This window comes from Erpetoichthys calabaricus, chromosome 6, assembly GCF_900747795.2.
Source record: "Erpetoichthys calabaricus chromosome 6, fErpCal1.3, whole genome shotgun sequence".
Taxonomy (NCBI): domain Eukaryota; kingdom Metazoa; phylum Chordata; class Cladistia; order Polypteriformes; family Polypteridae; genus Erpetoichthys; species Erpetoichthys calabaricus.
In genome coordinates this window covers 59,013,671-59,035,102 of record NC_041399.2, presented here as the reverse complement: position 1 = coordinate 59,035,102, position 21,432 = coordinate 59,013,671, and the positions used below count along the sequence as shown (strand labels likewise).

The 21,432-nt window shown below is 37.0% G+C and overlaps 1 protein-coding gene across 2 annotated transcripts in view; it reads right to left on the bottom strand.

Moving 5' to 3' along the window:
• The window catches only part of b4galt6 (UDP-Gal:betaGlcNAc beta 1,4- galactosyltransferase, polypeptide 6), a 116,371-nt gene extending 96,137 nt beyond the window's left edge, over positions 1 to 20,234 (bottom strand). For both annotated transcript variants that reach the window (XR_007935360.1, XM_028803626.2), the window contains exon 1: positions 19,191 to 20,234. Coding sequence is in view for 1 of the 2 variants with exons in the window: in XM_028803626.2 (XP_028659459.1) it covers positions 19,191 to 19,305 (115 nt within the window). In the remaining variant the exon portion in view is untranslated. The remainder of the gene's footprint in view (positions 1 to 19,190) is intronic.
• Positions 20,235 to 21,432: the final 1,198 nt, after the last annotated feature.

Sequence of the window (21,432 nt, the reverse complement as noted above, 5' to 3'; positions counted from 1 at the left end):
TAACACACATAACCAGTCTACTGCATTTGCTAATTTTTGCTGCCTCGTTCAGAATTAACCACAGAACAGCAGTTGTTCAGCAGTAATATACTCATAACTGGAATCTAAATCCTATTTGATTCCATACAATGTAATATGCACATGGTTTCAAAGCACTCATTTACATTTTAGCTGAAAGATTAACATTCACTCATTTGGCTTTAAAAAATGAATAACCAGCACCAATTTAACAATCAAGTATGCAGATATACTCCAGCAGCCTCTCTAGCTGCTCATCTCTAATTCTATGCTACAGCTAATGCATTCTATACCATTTAACTACTAACTACAGAGGTCTGCCTCAAAGAAGCATTATGTCTATTAACTGTGGAAGTTTTTTTTTTTTTTTTTTTTTTTTTTTTTTTAATTTCTTAGAATTAACATATGGATCACCTCATTTCATCACTGCTGTAGACTAATCATACATAGGTCTAAAGATATTCAATTTGAATTAAAAGTTGCCTCAACTGTACCCAGAACTGCCAGAGTGGAATTTTCAACTCTTTTGCACTGTATGGGTTTAAAAACATGAGACTTGCAATCCTACACAAAAATTCATGTCTTACTCATAATACAAGCTTTGACGTTGAATGTATTATAAATGGTGTAAATAGTTCAAGAAAGATAAAAAGTGGTGAGTTAACATTAATAGCCCTTACACAGCTTGGAGAGTTTTGGTAGCCCACTGTTCTGACAAAGAACAAATGACAACCTAACTCAAAGCAAACCTAAAGGGGCACTTGTTTAATACAATAGTATAAATGCTGGTTAAGTGTGCCTATTGGTCGCTGTGTCACCAGTAAAACACCCCCACAAACTTCACCAGACTTGCTGAATGGTAGGAGCACACATACACTCTCCTGGTCTGCATCTCACAAAGCCACATTATTGGAACCAAAAAAATCTCAATTTTGAACTGGAAAAGACGGATTTTCTCCATATCTCTTGGCCCAAGTAGTTCTCTTTATCCCGTCTCCTTCAGGAGTGGTAGATGTGGTTTCTTTGCAGAGATTCTAACATAAAGACCCGATTCAAATCCGATTCTTATCTGAACAGGTGATATTGAGATGTACCTAGTACTTGAACTCAATAAGGCATTATTTGAGTTTTCATCTCCATTTAATTGAAAATTTCTTAAGTTGGTAAGCGTATCTCATGTTTTAAAGGAAATTCTTGGCCTGTTTTTCACTTGGGAAGTCCTCATGAGAACTGGTTTCATCATATGAACTGATGATTTTAGCAACTGCTCTTAAGGAATTTTTCAAAGTTATTTAAATTTTCAGAATTGGTTGAGTTTCATTGCTTAAATGATGAACTGTCATTTTTTTGGCTAGGCTAAAATGCTTTTGTCATGTTTTACTACAGCCAGAAATAACGGCTTTCTACTAAACAAGGCTAATACCTACCTATGTATACCTTGTCACAATTAACTAAAAAAATATTCCATTTCAAAACTTTACTTTTCAAAAGAGGCACACATAGCAATTACAATATAAATAATTGTAGTTCACTAAATTTTTAAATAAAAACTACTGGGTATTTTAACTTAAATTTGGTTTCTGAAAAGAATTCACCAAGCTTACTGTTTATATTTTTCTTATAAAAAATTTTTTAAGCATTTAAAAATAGGACTCGATTTCAAAATTTCTTTACTGTATTGTATGTTTTTAATGTCCAAACTTTGTATATGCAATCGATTCTGCAATTCAACCATTTTGCAGTTTTGTGCCATTCGCTGGACTTCTACTGCTACAGAAGTAAAATAAGATTTCAAACTTATTCTACAATACTGTGTGACCTATTTGTACAAATAGGTAAAATATGGTAACCTCACTAATGCATTTAAAACAAGTGACCCACAATTTCCTACATGGCTAGAGTTCAAGAAGTATGTCACTTGTTGAAGTAATAAGTATATTTAATCACTGGAAATATATGCTTGTAATTAGAACTTCAGATCTTCTATTGTATGCACAATACTGCACATTATTTCCCTTTTTATACATCAGCTAACAATGTGTACCAGGCTTTGTGAATCAATTAAGAGAAAAAAAATACAACTTAACTTTTACAATCTGAGACATCAAAATGTATCAATGTCCCTGTAGCTAAATACTCATTCAAAACACTACACAATGTTGTTTAATTGACAAAAAGACACCGGGAGTTCAAATGATTAATATATGCAAAGTTTAAAAAACAAAAATATTTTTAGACCATAAAAAGAATATTCTTCTAGACACTGTTCCATGTCATTTATCACAAACTATTAAATTTATATAAATCTAATGTTTGTGCATCTGCATGTAACTTTTTACATAGCTGAAATTTTCCACACATTACTTCTGCTCTTTAAAATGCTACACAGACCCCTCCACAGTTATTGCAACTCCTAATAAACTGGGGTAACTTTTGGTTTAAAAAAAAAAAAAAACGTATTCTGAGAAAAAATTAACAACACATACCACAATAATTGGCACTCTCCTCTTCAGCCGATCCCTCAGTTTTTAATGGGGAACTGAGAGGGCAATGGCAGAAGCTTGATTTGGAATAGTTATACGATTGAAGGCTATTTTGCAAATACTTTGTTTAATTAAAGATGTGATTAATGTTTACATGTAAATTACACTAATATATCCTAGACACTTGAAATCGGAATCTAGTCCTGGAAACAAAGAAGGCACTTGAAGCCAACCTCTGTCCTTGTCACAGTGAACCATTTTATATGAAACAGAGGAATAATGATTTGGATTATAAATTAAAAACCAATGAGAAATGCTTTAAAAATACCATGCAGGTATGTATTAAATTTGCTTTATTAAAATAAGCAAAACAGAATTTAAAATGCAAGGAAAATGATAAATATGCACCAGTAGGCATCAGTAAATTAATGAATGATACATACAGGCAATTGTTTTCTTTTAAATGCATTATACAATCACAGTGATGCGAGATTTACATTTATAATACATTTAGAAATAATCTGAATTTTTGTCACAGCACGTCTCTTTAGCAATTTTCCTATTAATTCTCCCTTTTATTACCTCTCTTAATTGCAATCTAATAATGGAAATTAACAATGAATGAAGCAGACACCAGGATATAGAAAACAGAACACCGAAAGGCTGTAGCTAGGGCTGAGCCAATGATATCATCCATCGCCATTTGTTTGGGCACATCATTGATGTACACCTATACAGTAATCCCTCACCTATCGCGGGGGTTACGTTCCAGAGCCCCCCCGCGATAGGTGAAATCCGCGAAGTAGCGACCTATATTTATTTTATTATTTATACATATTTTAAGGCTTTATAAACCCTTCCCACACTCTTATAAACCTTTCTCACTCTCTTGTTAACCTTTCCCACACTCTTATAAACACTTCCTATGCTCTTAAACACTTTCTACATTCTTAAACACCTCAGACCAACACTGCACACTGCCTGCACGCAGCGATCAGACGTCAATGTGTCTGCACTCGCTTTGTGAAGGGGGGCAGCTGAACTCACGCTGAGCAGAAATGGACTTTGTGCTGCTTCTGCCAAAATGCCTGCTTGTCGCTCTGCTCGAGGAGTGTGTGTGTGTGTGTGTGTGTGTGTGGGTGTGTGAGAGCTGAACGCACCTTCGCTCAAACCCCCCCTCCCCGGAAGCGCAGTTCGCATTATCAAGGGGGTGGGGAGCTGAATGAACGCTAAGGAGAAGTGGACTTTGTGCTGGGTTTGTGCTGCTTGTCGCTCTGCGTGTCAATAATTTAAAAGCCTGTACAATCAGGCTTTTAGGTGTACATCACCAATTTTCCTGTCTCACTGTCTTGTCTTGCGTGAAGTTAAAATGTTTTATAATAGTGAGATGTTACTCATATCCTTAGCCCGACATCCACATATCATATGTGTTAACAAAGTGTGTTTTATAAGTTTACATGTGTTTAAAGCATGTGGGATGGGTATTTTAAGGCTTAAACTAAAAAAATGTTTATTTATATGGTCTTTCTATATCACGGATTTTCTCCTGTTGCTGATGGGTCTGGAACATAACTTCCGCGATAGGCGGGCAATCACTTGTATTTAAAAATCCGCGAAGTCGTGAATCCGCGAAAAGTGAACCGCGAAGTAGCGAGGGATTACTGTATTCGCACCAGAAGGCATGTGGGATTTCTTACTTTAGCTAATTTAACAAGACTGCACTGCAGTTGAGGGAAGGCAGCCTGATCAGTGCATCAGACGAAAGGTTTCAACTGGATGCGTGCAGGTATATACTGCTGTGGTGCCTGCTGACAGTGGGTGCCCATGGTTTCTCACTCTTTTAGATAGCTGACCACACAAGTTCAAATTCTTTTGAGACTTTGTCTTGTTTGCCCATTTCAAGAGTCCCCTAAAGCTGCTTGTTTGTGTGATGGAATGTCAGCCGATACATTGGGTGCTGATCACCAGCCTAATGCACTTGTAAACGATGTTGCAGTGGTTTTTTTTTTTTAATTCACCATCTGTTTTCCTAACATGCTTATCAGAATCAGAATATCTTTATTGTCATTGTAACAAAATGAAATACAACAAAATTAGGTGTAGTCCCAGGCAGGGTTGCAGGACAGCTAGAGTCTAAACATTGTGGTGTTATACTGTATTTTACCTATATAGTTAAGATTTTAACAATGGACAAAGTGACAGTGTGTCTTTTGGTCTTGTGGGCAGTATGTGTGGCGCTTGATGCTTCATTGGGATTAATATCAGATCATAATACACACACACACACCCACCAGCCTTCAAAGAGGAGCCCCATACTCCATTGTATAAAAATAAACAATAATTTGGGAGATGATTCCAATTCAAGCAGTGCTTGCGTGCAAATAGGAATGTAACTGAACTGTGTACACAAGATAATAAATGTGAAATAAACCAATTACTCTATATAAAAGCAGTGCCTTACTTTTTTTTTAAGCCAGTGCTGTTGTACTTCTGCATGCACATCTTACACTGTAAGTTCACAATACCAATCAACACTCAGCATTATGCACCTTTTACAGCATCTCATTTGCATGCATGATAAGCAAAGGCAAAAAATCAGCCATAGCCAAGCCATGACAAAACAAAGTAAGATTTTTTTCTGTAACACATGCCAAGTCACTTTTATTTTGCCCAGAAGATGGTAGAAAGAGAAAGGAGACCACCGTGTTTGAATAAGTAAAAGTAAACTTCCAGTTTCCTGTTGGTAGACATTTATTCAATTCCACTTAATGAGGCAGATATAACTTGAGAGTTTAATGCCAATATGACATTGTGATTTATAGTTATCTGAAATGAACTTGGAATTAACCAACTACTGTGAGACAGCAAAACTAACTCTTGCACCCCAAGGTAAATTGCCTGCGCACTATTACTCCACCACCTAGTGTAAACAATTTCTATGTGATACAAGGGTAAAACAGCTAATTATTCATAATACACAAGCATGTCTCTAAATCATAACCTCCCCAAACCAAGATGGTTTTGACCATTGATCTTTTGGAATAATGATGCGACTATCACATAGCCCTAGCTGCAGCTACTTAAGTATTATACCCACTAGTGTCCTTATTAGCAAACAATGGCCAGGACACCTGGAAAATTGTAATTAAGACCATGATAATGAAAATCTTGAAAATAAATTTAAAACATTAAAATATCTCCATGCAAGTTTTGTCTTTTTTGAAAAAAAGAAAAAAAAACAGACAGAGAAATAATATCTTGAATAATTAGGTTAGGAGTAATATTAAAAGCAAAATTAGTGGCAAAGGAAACTTGCAGCCATAGTGGTCTTCCGGGTCTGAACTTCAGAACCCCTGTTCTACAAGTTGCAAATGATACTCTGAAAATACTATGTAATTGTAATTGTTTCCTAATCTGAACAGCTACATCTGTGGGATACCTCATACAAATGAAAATGACATCAAGTACTCTTCTGAGGAGTGGTTGCATAAACAAAGCTATCTTAATTACCCAGGAAAGCTTTGTGAACATTACAACAAACACATTAGTGTTCATGGCCTTTATATTAAGAAATTTAATTTGTTAAGTTTAAATCAATGATGATCTGACTGATCTGTCGCCAGTCTAAATCAGATGATTTTCACCCAGTGATCAGTAAACTGATTTTTATATTAAAGAAAGTGGAGCAATAAACTGAGTTACTACACCATGGCATGGGACTGAGCACCACAACTTCTGACGAAATGTACATAACACGCACACCAGTGGACCCTAACAGCTGTGATGCACTCTAAGTATAAATGGGCCTTAGGAAAAGCAAAAGGCTTTTTAAAAAAAAAAAAAAAAAAAAAAAAAAAAAAACAACCTTATTCATTTTATTTAAAGGCACTCATGGACACCTTACAAAAAGTCAAAAGAAAATTTGCCAAATCAAAGAATTAATAAAATGATATAAATACTAAAAAATAAACAATACAATGAAAATTAACAATATACAATTAAAATAACATTTTATATATGTGATCATAAAAGTTCATCACTGTACAATCAAGGGGAGTAGACAAGTTTAAAAAGATTAAGTTTTAAGTCTGGATTTGAAGATGGGAAGGGAATCAATGCTTTAGATATCTTGAGGAAGGGAGTTCCAAAGATGAGAAGCAACAAAGTTAAAGGATCTAGACCCCATGGTGGATAAACGAGCAAAGGGTGTATCTAAGAGATTTAAGTAAAAAGGTCTAAGTGCACAAGTGGGTGTATAAATAGGAGTGGTGGCTCTGAGGCTAAGGATCTGTGCTAGTATCCTGAAGGTTGCCGGTTCAAATCCCCGTCACTGCCTAAAGAAATTCCACTCTGCTGGGCCCTTGAGCAAGACCCTTAACCTGTAATTGCTTCACGGGTGCTGTACAATGGCTGACCCTGCGCTCTGACCTCAAGGGGTATGCGAAAACTAACAAATTCCTAATACAAGAAAGTGTATAAGGTGAAATAAAGAACAAAAATAAATAAATAAATATGTAGAAGAGCCAAAAGATACGTAGGTGGCAGGCTATGAAGAACTTTGAATGTTAATAGCAGAATCTTGATATTAATACAGTACTGAACCAGGAGCCAATTAAGTTCACAAAGAACTGGAGTAATGTATTCTACAGAGTTCAACATTATTCTTCTCCCGGTAATAACTCAAGCAGAACAATTCTGGACCAGGTCTATGCAGAAGCTTGTGAGGGAGGCCAGCCAATACAGAATTTCAGTAATCTATATGTGATGTTACAAGAGCATGTACAAGAACAGCAGTATTGTTATGTATGAGGAATGGATGGAGATGATTTACATTGCAAAGGTGAGAATATGCGGACAGGGTAATATTGTTATTATGAACTTTGAAAGATAAGAGTGCTGTCGAGGAGGACACCCAAGCTCTTAACCTGAGGAGGACAAACTATTGAACCATCAAATGTCAAGGAAAAACTGTCAAGTTTGGAAAGAGTAGATTTTGTGCCAATGAGGAGAATCTCAGTTATCATTAAGTTTGAGAAAATTGGAAAATAATCAGTCAGAAAAGATGAGGAGAGGAAAGGCAGAATTGGACTTTGTACATAAATACAACTGGGTGTTATCGGCATAACAGTGAAACTGAATGCCATATCTCCTAAAGATATTACCAAGGCATAGAAGATAGACAATAAATAAAAGAGGGTCCAAAACAGAGCCTTGGGAAACACCACTAGTGACTGGGGTAGGCTGAGATCTAAAATTCTTGAGTTGAACAGACTGTGTATGACTATAGAGATATGATGCAAACCAAGTGTAAGAAATATCACAGATTCTAATTGAAACTAATCTGTCTAACAAAATACTATGGAAGACTGAATCAAACATTGCACTCAGCAGCCCAGAATCAGTGGCCATTAGCAAATCATTAGTAATTTTAACCAAAGCTCTGTACTAAAAACCTGACTGAAACTGCTCAAATAGATCATTACCAGTTAGTTTCAGCATAGGTACAAGTACATCTGTTTTTCAAGTATTTAAAATAAAAATGGCAGATTTGAAATTGGTTGGAAATTGTTCAGATTATCAGGGTCAGCAACTGGTTTCTTGAATGTACAATATCAGTTATTAATTAAACAATAGAAGACAGATGAGCTTTTTCCAAATGAGTGAAAAAAAGTACCGCAACTCTATTTTTTTGCCTTCTGAAAACCCACGAGATAAAGTCTACAGAATAAAAATGCTGAAAGGCATGCCTCTCCATCACCAACACTTCTTGTAACAAATCTGATCTGTATGCTAAAAACACAACCAACCACAAGTCAACCCAAAATCAATTATCTAAACCTATAAATTCCAGTATAGTGTTCTTAAAAAACCACAAACCTGTAAGCTTGGCGGCATCAGGCAGTAGGTGCAGCTAAACTTCGTCTCATTTCACTAATAGAAATAACCTTAAAATACAAATAAGCCATAGACACAGCTGTAATTAAAGGTTAAGGTGTGATAACTTACAGAAATTAACAATTAAGACTGAAAATGCAATTGTTTCAAAATTGTAAGCATTTGTATGTTTTTGTGACAATTAAAAGGGGATAAAAGAATGTTTTTAAAATGCATCGTAATAAAAATCATTACACAATTTTCATAATAGAAAAATCACTATGGGGCTCCACCCCCTGCTCGCTTCGCTCGCCAACCCCTGGTGTTGGGTAATTATAAATAGCGTGATGAATGTATGAGATATAGCATAGTGTGAAGGTGTAGATGACGCATATAGGAAGCCAAGAATAAATTGCAAGGCACAGTGTAAAGATTTATCGGAAAATTTCTTTGTACACAACATTAGTAGTAAAGATGGTGTGTTGTTCTTGAATGAGTTTCTCTTGACATGGATCATTTATAACCTTAACTTTAACGTCAGATGAACGTCGAACTCGTGAGAAGGCCACATAAAGTTGTCCATGTCCAAAAACGGGGTCAGAGAGGTAGATGCCAACCTTGTTCATGGTTTGGCCTTGTGATTTGTTGATGGTTATGGCAAATGCAGGTTTAATGGGGAACTGTCGCCGTTTAAGTGTAAAAGGTAATTCTGGGTCAGAACTTGTAAGGTCAATTGTAGGAATCAGAACAGTATTGTTAGCATGTGATCCTGTAAGAAGTTTAACCTCAATAACATTGTGTGTCATGGTGTTGACGACTAAACGTGTACCATTGCATAAACCTTGTTTAGTGTTAAGGTTTCTTAATAGCATTATTATTGTTCCGATTGTAAGGTTAAGATTGTGTTGTGGTAATCCGGCTGGGTTAATAGTGTTCAAATATTGTAAGGGGAAATTAAGATGGTCATTGTTGTCAGCAGAGACAACTTTGTCAGAGCTTAGAAAGAGCCGTGCCTCTACAGGAAGTAATGCACTGACTTGGTTATTTATGTGATCAACATTAATATTTTTTGGACATAATATAGTTCGTTGTGTTAAAAGGGGTATTTGGTCTAATGAGATTGCTGTTCCAAATATCTCCGTAACTAAGTCGTCGCAGATATAGGCTTGAGGAATTGTAATAATATCTGGGTGAAGTCCATCTGTATTGGTGAGTGTACCATCTCCCAGTTGTAAAAAACAATTGTTATATTCTGGATCTGGATATCGCATGTTTTGTACCAACTGTATCTTTTGAAAGTAATGCCAATTGTCTGCGTAACATTTTTTGTTCCGCGGTTTTAGAAGCGCGTTGTAGGTGCCGACGTGTATTGTTTTTTTTCATGCGGGTTCGTGTTTGTGGTCCCGTTACTCGAGCCGTATCGTTTTGCACCCGTGATCGTGAATTCATCACTTGTTTGTTCATTATAGTTAGTAATATGGAACGTTAATAAGGACGATCGCACTGACTGCCAATATGGAGCCTTTTCTGATTGTGAATGCATGACTTGTTTGTTCTTTATCGTGAGTAAAATGGATAAGTAATCGAGCTTTTTTTTTTGAGGGGCGCGCTGCCTCATTTTTTATTTCTGTTAGTGGAGGGGGGCTTTGTGTGTCGTGGGTCTGAATCCTCTTTTTTGTGTGTGTCCTGTTTCGTGTGGTATGGGCTTCATCTGGCGCTTTGTTGCATGGGTCTGTTGCTATGGGCGCGGAGCATCATTTCTCATTTTCCGGTGCTTGGAGGGGGGCTTTGTGTGGCGCCTGCGCACTACGTCTTTTGCGTCCACGGCCCATGTCCCTGCGTCCATCCGGTTTACCATTCTCGTTTAGTAATATGGATAATCCAAATGTGTGTGCACAATAGAAATAATTAAAGGAAGTAAAATGAAAATTTACATCTTATTTCATCTAGCAGTTTTTAGATGTAGCTTGCTACTCAAGTGCCCATAACACTGTGGGGCAATAGAAGTGGATGAAGGACTTTGGACTTATTTCTGCTTTGAGAAAATAGAGTGCCAGATTATATGTCCAAAGATGTCTGTTTATGAGGGCAGCCTTAAGGCTGATTTATATTACTGCATAGAGCCTATGCTGTAGGAGCTTATGCTGTAGCTATACGCGTAGGTAGGTATATGCAACTGATAGCAGTTTATGCTTCTGTTTACATTTAATCACTTTACTTTAGAGGAAAAATGAAGTGCATCCAGAGATGTCTAACTTTTTTTTTTTTTGCTGGGAATAAATGCATTTGGAATAAAATCTGTCGCACTCACCTCCTTGAGACAACATAGTTTAGCTTTTCTTTGTTAACCTCAGAATCTGGACGGACTATTTTCCCCAAAGTACTGTTGTATAAAACTGATACAATTTAAAATATTATAGCCTTTCACCTCAGGTTGATTATTTTTGAGTAATGTGAACCAGACCAAAAAAAAAAAACAGTTTTTAAGTGGGTTACCTTGTACAGTTAAGACAATTTTTCAGGACTTTTCTTACATTTTCTGCTGTATTATTCATGGTGGAGAACTCTATATTTGCAGACAGTCTGTGGAAATGCTCCCTTAAGGATAAAGGCTATTGAGAAAGAAATTTAAAGATCGTAAAGAAACAAATTTCCCCAAATGCTGCAGGCCTTGTGTGGTTGTGGAAGACAATTTAGGATGGGTTGTAGGGGTGTGCGATATAGCCTTAAAACTATAACACGACATTTCAAGGAAATTTGCGAAATTTATATTTATGATATAGAAACAAAAATACCAAACACCATATTATCAGTCATTGCAGCTTGTAGGCAGCAGCATTTATTACAGCAACCAAAATGAAGGGCATTTTCCATCCTTCTTTTCCAATGAACTACTGTCACTGAATTAGGTAGTCTGTCATCAAAGTGTGAATCTGTTGCCACATAGTGCCAGCGGGTGCAGCATTAGAGTGCAATAGTAGTAACACAGCATTGTATACAGTGTGACACAGCAGAAGTCAAACATAAGCACAAAGGTAATGTTTTCCCTGGAAATCTTAAGCATAACATAACTGCTTAACACTTTAGTTATTATAATTGTTCAACTAAAGTAATTTAACTTTGTAACTCTTCCAGAGCCGGCACAATATTGTCAACAAATAAAATTAACTTCAAATTTTAAGATTAGATATAAACAAACCTTCAGTCAAAATGTAAACAGTAACTTTTTATAAAAAATATAACAGCAGTTGCCTTTTCGGATTATCATCAAATGACGTAGAATATCAGTGCTGGAACTGTGACATTGCCTCTATTTCTTGTGAAAACTTAAAATGGATATACCATGAAATGAGGCAAGTTAGAATGTCAGTGTTAGAACCGTACAAGTAAACACTTTCGAGAGTTAAGTAGCCATCCTTATTGTGAAAAGTTTACAAAAAAGTAATTTATAATCTTACAGGCTTCAGTATTTCTCATTAAACCTTAAGTAAGCAAGCAAGCAAGCCGCTGCCCCCCCCCCCCCATTATTTATATGCGTAGCGGAACAAGAAAACTGCCTGTGTGAACCAAGTTGTGTGGGGTGTGCGCAGCATGTTAACCAGGCACTTTTCAAACAGCGATTTTATTTGTTTTTTCTTTTGACAGCTTATTAAAATTAAAGCTAAATTTTGTCGCAGCATGCTTTACACATCGCAGGCAAGACTGTCTTTGGAGAACAACAAAATCTACCTGGAATGCTGTATCTTGGGTCGAGCTTTTCAACCAATTGCTTAAAGCCCTCCTTTCCACCATTTAGATTTGCATCATATCCTTGGCCAAACATAACAACCACATCAGTCATTTCCATCCACCGTTTGCACCTCCTGTCATACTGAGTGCAACTAGCAAATGCTCCAGAGATACATACTTGAGTTATTTGTACACTTTTTGGCCGCACATCACCAGCTGCCAGTATATCCTTGTGTGCCTTCATTACCTGGTTGTTCTGGACAGTGTATTTTTGCTTCAAGTGGTAACAAATTCGTTGTGTTTCCACCTTTAGCGGTAACAGGTTTCTTGCATATTTTGCAAAGTACTGTGCTTTGCTGGAGGTCTGCCGTGTTGTAGCCAAATCACTTTCACACTATTGAACTGATGACGATTTAGTACCTCAAAGGGGACCTACAGGGTCATACGCTGCTCTCGCTCTCTAACCTGTTTGGGCTTGTGGCTTTGCTATGTGCGCAAAGGAACGTTTATCTTTGATATCGGGAGACACACTTTTTCGTCACGTAAAAATTTAAACTGGACAATAGGATATAGCACAGCCCTAGTGGGTTGTTTTTAATAAACTGGTCATCCTGACACACAACATATATCGTAGACACATCCTTATCCACACGGCAATACGTATAACCTTTTCTTAACCAGAGTATCTTTCCATGCCTAAAACAGAGAACACTAAGTACTCTACTCCTGTTAAAAAAGGTTTACATTTTGCTTTCATTTTATATTAACAATTGATATAGGCCGTGTGTGTGTATAACAGATAAACGTTTATAATGACAAGCTTATCATTCTGAACTGTGTTCATTGAATACTGTAAAAGTACAACTTTTTTTTACACTGTAAATTAAGTTTATTTTACGGTAAATTACTTAAGTGGTGTTTACAGTGGAACTATAGAGTACTGTACAGCAATTACAGTAAACATGCTTTCATGTAGTTTCATACTGTAATATTCACAGCACTTACTGACAACTCTGCTCCTAGTAATTTGCTATAAAATCTATACTTTTTTTTTTTTTTAAATAGATAAAGGCTATGCATCCTAATTATTAATGTTCTCTCTTTTTTAATTATAACCAAAGAAATAAGACAATTGGTAGAGATATCTAAAAATTCAGTATATGCATTAATACCCCTCCATAGGGTACCCTTTTCAGATCAGTTCTGCCCCATAAGAACATGTACTTGGTATCAGTTTCATCATACAGCATTCCGAGTAGACCAGAGTATTCTACTCCAAAGTACAAGATGCATTTAAAAACAAAAAGTGGCTAAATGTATAATTCAAGGCATGAAAGCCTTACAGATCTGAGTTTAGAATATGTTTCAATGTTTAAGTCTTGAATATTCAAAATTGAGATCTCTATACCTCCCCACTATTTACATTTATATGACATTATGAAACAGTTCAGGACATTAATCAGCAGGAAGAATGTATTTATCAAACTGTAACCACTCTTCATGCTGAGACATATTAAGAATTGTCCATGATCCATATTCTGCCTGTTGTAGTAGGTATGTGAACCATCCAGCCTTATAAAGTACAACATGTATCGGTAGTATCACATAAATACAAACAAAAAAATTATTAAAATGCAATGGACTTGGTATGTTCAGTAAAACAAACACCATTCAAATTACATAAAAGACAAGACAGGCATAATTCTGAAGAAGTGTTGCTAAAGATGAAATGGGCATGTTAAACTGTTGACTAACATTTGATAAGATCACTGGAGTCCACTCTTCTACTAATTCTATGATAAATCACAAATGACACTGCAGAAACTACAAAAGAAACAAGCTCATGAAAAGCAAATATTCATTTTTTTTGTTCCTTTTTAATTGATTGAAATGCTCTTTATAAAAAAAAAATGCAATTAAAAAAAAAGTGATGAAAATGCAAAATTATCACACTTTTAGGTATGTGGGGTAGCCAAAAAGCAGTCTGTGTATGAAGCATAAAATTTCCACAATATAGTTCTATCAGTAAATGAAGGGAAAAACAAACAAACAAAAAAAAAAATCAGAGGATATATAACTGGATACAGACATACAGTATGTGAAATAAATTCTTCACTGATGGAGATGAAATGGTTCTAATGTACAGGATCACAGTGTGCCAGAGCTTGCTTCAGTGTGCATGGGCAAAAGCATTGTGAACCTTGCAGCCAAATTGTGATAAAACAATTAAACTAATGTTACAAAAATTTCCATGTTGCTTCAATTGCTTCTAACAAATTAAAGAATTATGCTTAGTATCTTTATGGGCAAATACATTTTTGTTAACACCAACATATTTAAAGTGCTTGAAGTTCAGTTCATGATTGTGATCAGTATTTAATTTAAAAATCCTGTACAGTTTAACTTAAAGTGGTTATATCCCCAATGTCAATCAACTACAAGTACGAACCGTTTCAACTTCTAATGTCACATAGGAAACTGAACATTATTACAGTAAGGCAACACTAGGAATAAATATCTCTTGGTGATACATCCATATACATGACAAGCGGAAAATACACTTAACAGCACAATTTACAATACATGACATCATTCCAACATTATACACAAATAATTTTAAGATCACAAAGAAACAGACACGAATCAGAGACCATGTTTAACCAGAAGAATGTATGTCTAGTAGTTCTTGCTTTTAGTGGTAACTTAGGTTTCAAGTCTAAATAAGCAATGACGGACATATGGATGTAAACCTACGGTACTTAAAAAAAAAAAAAATTATATACATACTCTCAATAAAGAGCATTTATTGCATCCATACCCTAGTGGATCACACAACATGCACACATATATTTATGCAGACATTACTAATAATTGGGTTCTTAAACAGGCTAATAGTGATGTTTAGATACAGTACAAGGCGAGTCAAAATTATGTTAAAATTTGAATGGCGGAAACAATTTATTCACAAAACATACTTTATATGTGCAAGATGATTTAGAGGAATGTCTCGACCTGGTGGCACATAAATTGTCCACAAAAAGTATACACATAGCAGTACCATTAGTGTTAACATAATTTTGACTCATCCTGTTTATTAATCTCAATCTTGTCAGGTATTAACAGATGAAGACAAAACTCCTAACATTACACCTCTCCGAGGAAACGAACAGCCTCTAAACATTTTGACAATGTACTGTAATTATTTTATGAACCTTAAGTATATGCTTGTGAGTAAAAATAATTATAAGGCCTGACAGTACAGTATTGAATGTGAATTTCCCATTGGGATTAATAAAGTATCTATCTATCTATCTATCTATCTATTGTCAAGAGAGAAGCATTAAAATGTACTGCATTATGCTATACTTTTAATTTTTAGAATTCTTATTTTCTACTTTCTGTCCATCTGCAAGGCCAGTTTGTACTTTTTTTTCTTTTTAACTTACACAAGCACATTGCCATTGATATGAAGAAGCCCCAACAGCACTTCTGGACACACTTATGCTGAATAATTCATTGACACAAAGTACCCAGTGTTGGTGTGTCAAAAAGAGGATATGCAGCATCTATATACTGTATATAATTCACTAAAGCAGCCGACCATGGCAGGGAAAACGCAAGACAGAGCCCCGCCCACCAACAATTCACTAAGCAGCCCTGTGCGCCGATGATTTCGCACGTGTTCAGTCTCTCCCTGTGCAGCGAGCGAGCAAGCCAGAGAGAGAGCGACACACACACAGGTGCGCGAGAGAGAGACACACACACACAAACACAGGCGCGCGCGAGAGAGAGACACACACACACAGGCGCGCACGAGAGAGAGAGACACACACACACACAGGCGCGCGCAAGAGAGAGAGAGACACACACACACACACACACAGGCGCGCGAGAGAGAGACACACAAACACACACACAGGCGCGTGACAGAGAGACACACAAACACACACACAGGCGCGCGAGAGAGAGACACACAAACACACACACAGGCGCGCGCGAGAGAGACACACACACAGGCGCGCAAGAGAGAGACACACACACACACACAGGCGCGCGAGAGAGAGACACACACAGGCACGCGAGAGAGAGACGGCTGGACGCATAAGGCAGAGAAGGCAGTTAAAGAATGCACTGGGCTTGATTTTGTTTTCACTTCTGTTTACAGCGATCGGTTCGTAGCGTGCATTGTTGCAATGTTACTTTTCTTGGTGGTTTATTAAATTACGGATTTTTCAAATGTTCATTTTTTTTCCCTGTGCTTAAAAGTCACAAAAGTAGCACTATAGCACGAACTCTTGCAGTGTTAAGTTTTCTCTGTTGTTCAAGGTTTTCTCAGTGTTATTCAATGTTTTTACATTTAGTTTACTATTACGCTGTGCATTCTATGGTATAATCTTCTATCTATCTATATATATATAATTCACTAAGGCTGCCGACCATGGCAGGCAAGACGCAAGACAGAGCCAGTTTTCAGTCACGGACAATTGTATGTTGCTCTCTCCTGAGTTCCATCTTTTCATTCACTCACAGTCGTATCCTCAAACCCACCCCATTTGGACAACCGTGTCTTTCAGGAAGTGTTCACACATCAATAAATAATTATGCGGCGTATGCTACGCCGTGCGTTGGCTAGTTGTTCATAATGGCACTCCATTTTGTCCTAATTCTCTCCATCGCTACTACATCACGGAGCTAAGTGTGTCCCATCTTAATGCACCATCTTAATATACAATAGAATGGCTGGTTGTAGAGGTTGTTTGGTGCACTGGGAATCAATAACCAGTTCCAGTTCTGAAAATTTCAGATAAATTGGTGTCATATTTATAGTCTGAGGCATAAGGAGATAAGGAGACAGGAGTGATCTTTATAGTTTTCCAGTGTAGTTACAAACTACAGTCTGATGGACCTATATTCCATTAACAAGGGCACCACTGGCTTATCCACCTGCATATCTCTGAACTTAACCCTTAACAGGGATGGCTGGATGGTACTGAAGGACATAAACTGGTCATAAAAAAAAAAAACAACAATCCTCACATCATGCAGGGGAGAATAAGCCTTATGGAGCAGACAGATAATTACATCTTCCACTTCAATCATTGCCTGATAGGAAAACTTCAGTGGGTCCAAATATTCTACCACAACAGAACACACAGTCATAGCCCGAATGAGTTGTATGTGTGTTTGGATTTGCCTAATAAACAGTTTGTCAATCTGAATCCAAACTATTTAAATTTCAATTGAAAAAGAACCCTACGTTCATCACGTCCTTATTCTCTGTGCTGACAGTAACGATTCTACACTATGGAAACTTAAAATTATTGGCACTATATGCTTCTGAAATGTTTAAGAAACCTCAAAAAGAATTTGCACAGATAAAAAAAAAAACAATGACTCCTTAGCAGACCCCAAAGATAACAAGATCAATGTGACAGCATTAAGATATCATATTTAAATAAAACCAATGTCACTTCATTCAAAAATAAATGAATGAATGAGATTTTTTAAAAGAGATTTATAAAAACAAAACATTCAACAGGAACACTCAATGAAGTCTTTCTTAAATCAATTGGTTTCCTCCATCAAAGTCTGAAATTCACAAGTTACCTCAATGAACACTACAGTTTAAGCATTGTACCTGATTATACCGTTCCTCCACAGATAACAAACGATAGGATTTTCACTACAAAAATAGTTTAAATATGTTGCATTTTTGTGTGTGTGGTGCAAACTCAAAACGTTATTTTAAAAAGCTACCCATGCCTACATTTTTCAAATAGGGTATTTGACAGCAGAGCATGGATATGCGGACTTATGCTTCTAAGTAAAATCTCAATATTTTTTTCTGAAGGAAATGCAAGCTGTAAAAAATTTAATTGGTGACTTTGCATTATAACATCGTAGTAAATTCGAGGTAAAATAAAATTATAACCAGCAAGAAAATTTACAACAAACCACACTTTAAACATAGCATCAACCATTTCTAAATGCCTAACTCTACTTGGTCAGGAAACTCTAAAAGAGTGGATATAAACATGTGCAGGAGATAAAGAAAAAAGCCTGTAAAAAAAATAGTATTTCAGGTTGAATTTGTAGTACTAGGGTGTTGTACAGTGTTAGCCATTATGAATATTGAGAAAAGCCAAGCAAAATGACACCTTTTATTGGCTAACTAAAAAGATTACAATATGCAAGCTTTCGAGGCAACTCAGGCCCCTTCTTCAGGCAAGATGTAATCAGGCTGAATTTGGAATGAGCAGCTCTTTCCTTTTGTTGGCAGGTATTTTATTTACATGTTCTGCAATATGGGTTTGTTATGCGTGGTATTCAATTCGATCTTACTGTAATGTGCCGATTCTCAAAATTTATGATTGTGCATATTACAAACTAGAAAACAGAAACTGAAAATATCTGCAATCTGGCATGCGTGGTTGCTAACTAAATAGTTCCAATGAACAGGGTATTTAATTTTGTTAAAACGCCTTTTCGATATAAACTGTTCTACAGGAAATATTGGAATTTCATTTTGTCAACATGATGTGTACATCCCCAATATACAAGTGAAGAATACATGACAACCCCCTGTATACATGGGCTCGCACGTGTGCTGGCCTCACTAATGCACACTGCGCCTCTAGGTGGATCAATCATTCCAAGGCGTGACTACACTGTCACTGATCCTAATTTGGATTCATTAAACGAGTCCTTCCTTACTGGTTGTACTGGCCAATAAAATGAACAGTAGGAAAACCGAGGACCTGCTGGGATATAACGTACGAACCAACTGTTTGTGGCCTTTCGTTTCTCCAGTTTACAGAATAAACCTGTGAGGTAAAGGCGCGAGCGCATACAGAAAAGAGGGGTCTGTTTAGTCACCCCCAAAACACCTAGAAATGATAAGGGCATATATCAGCCCAACTTTTCCTCGCATCCTATTAACAGACAGCATTCGAAAAAAATGCAGAAAGACAACGTCCACAGAAAAAAAAACAACACAATCGCTTGTCAATTTATAATTTTAAAAATGTAAACATCTTAAAGATGTGTGAAGCAATATGCCTGAGAAAGATACAAATGTATTCTTACCTATACCAGGGGCGGCGTAAATGAAATAGAGACAGGATGTCGATAAGGAGAAGAAGAAAATGAAGGCCAGGAAGGAGCGGTTGGACACCCGCAGTAACCTCTTGAAAATCGGCATCTTCTCATTAAAGGTGGTGGCGGTGGAGCACGATGAACGAATGCAATCCCATTAAAATATTTTATTTCTCAATATCTGGGGGGAAACCGCGGATGCCCATGTATGAAGGGTGAGTGGATTCTGAGTTTCCTCCCCTCCTCTTCCTTCTGGCAAACGAGGAAATGTCAAAAAATGTCTCAAGACGTCAGGCTGCAGGTATTGTCGGCATCATTCCGGGCGTTCGAGTGGGTCCTAGGCAAAAATACAGATATGGTAAAAAGCCAAGGTGTAAAGTAGTTTTCGTTGCCAAACAAGCGCAGATTCACACTTAAGGAGAAAGAAAAAAGGGGCCTGTCGGAAAGGAATGTCAGCACTGTCCGCCCATTATCAGCGATGGAAGCGTCCCAACCGAGAACGCCGGCTGTCTCTGACGAATAAACCACAAGACCTTTCCTGTTCACGACTTCTTTTACTCGCCGACAAAAATGTAAAATGATCCTAAAACAATACGACTGTGTCCGCACTGCCCCCTCTTGTTCTCTTTGGCCGCGTTTGCTGGTTTCCCGGGAGCAGCAGAAGGGTGGTGGGGAGGGGGGGAAACGCCACTCACTTGAGTTCCCCGTTTTTCGTCATTGACAGGCTTTTATGTGCCACATACCTTTACATTTCTAAAATGTACATATAGACAAAAGTCATCCGAATGCGCATATAAGACAAATCCGTGAGATGAACTGTGTCCCCACTTTCTGGATCAAAAAGGTGTTACAATACAGCTGTTTTCTTCCATTTTAATTCATTGCGGACTATGTTTCCGGTGGGTGTAGTCCATTGCTTTCAGTGTCTGTCTGATCCCCTCCCACGCTTGCTTATCTTCTTTTCAAGGAAAAAAGAGTAAGAAACGAGCTAACTGCAGTAGAGCACTGTGGGATTACGGAGTTTTCTTAAAAAAAAAAAACCACGCCCTTTACTGTCATTCCCCGCCTCTCGCGCTTTGAGGCGGTGACGTTTTTAGAACTCCCCAATACAAGTATACAGTTTCCCGGGCTAGTCTACTGGTATGCAGTTAGGGGGAAAGCGTTGTTACTGGAATGAAGTGGACGTGTGTAGCTTTGCTTATATTATTGATGCCTAATATTTTTTTCATGTTATTTTTACAGCAAATAACCTGTCATATCTTTGCAGGACGCTTATTTCGTTCTACGTACTTAGCGGGGAAGTTTGTGATGTACACTCCCCCTCGTACAAGCAGTGTGGGTCATTGCCGCATAGTTCGTGCTTCTCATTTTATGTGTCGACTGGGCAAAGTGTCAAATTCAAAAAGCATCCCAGTGGGTTTGGGTGTTTTGTTAAGGTAATTGGTGGATAGATTTCACACGTGCATGAGCACACTATATCACACTCTTGCAGTTTTCGGTATATTTCAGAACTTCACAATAATATTGCTACACTTTTCTTATTTGAATATTCATACATTTCTGCTAAATCTGACATTACTGTTGTACTGGTATGCCACATGTGCGAGTTCAAAATAATGAGTATATTGATATACCGTATATGGTGTCGAGGAGACGAAGCATACGTGACATTTCCTCTGTGGCATTCATTGTTTGATACACTGGTTATTTCAACACGTTATGATTTTAACAAAGGAAAAATCATTTCTCTAAATTCACGGCACAGGTGAGAAATCGGAGTTCTTATCGAGCTCATGTAATTTCCGCAATTAGCGATAGCCTATGGTACTTTATAAGTACCTAATAAACAAGAATAGTTATATCAAATATTTTAAATTTTAAGTTGTATGCAGTACTTCATTAGAAATATTCGATGTCTAAATAATCTCAGTTGTAATATAAATTAGTAATTTTTCACCCTCCGGACTAGACCCCTTAAAAAGGACCAAGAATCACATCAAGTTTGTAGCCACTGACCTTGAAATACGTATAAAATGATATCTTGCATGCTTGTGTTTGACATTTCTTATTCTTAACCTTTTGTAAATTGCTTTTAGATGACTAGGATTACCAATAAACAATCAAATACCAAAATTACACCAAATTTTTGATCAACAACCTCAAAAGAGCATACACCACCTGCCTATATTACCGATTCCCATTTTTTCAAAGTTTATTGAAAAGTAGTAAGTTT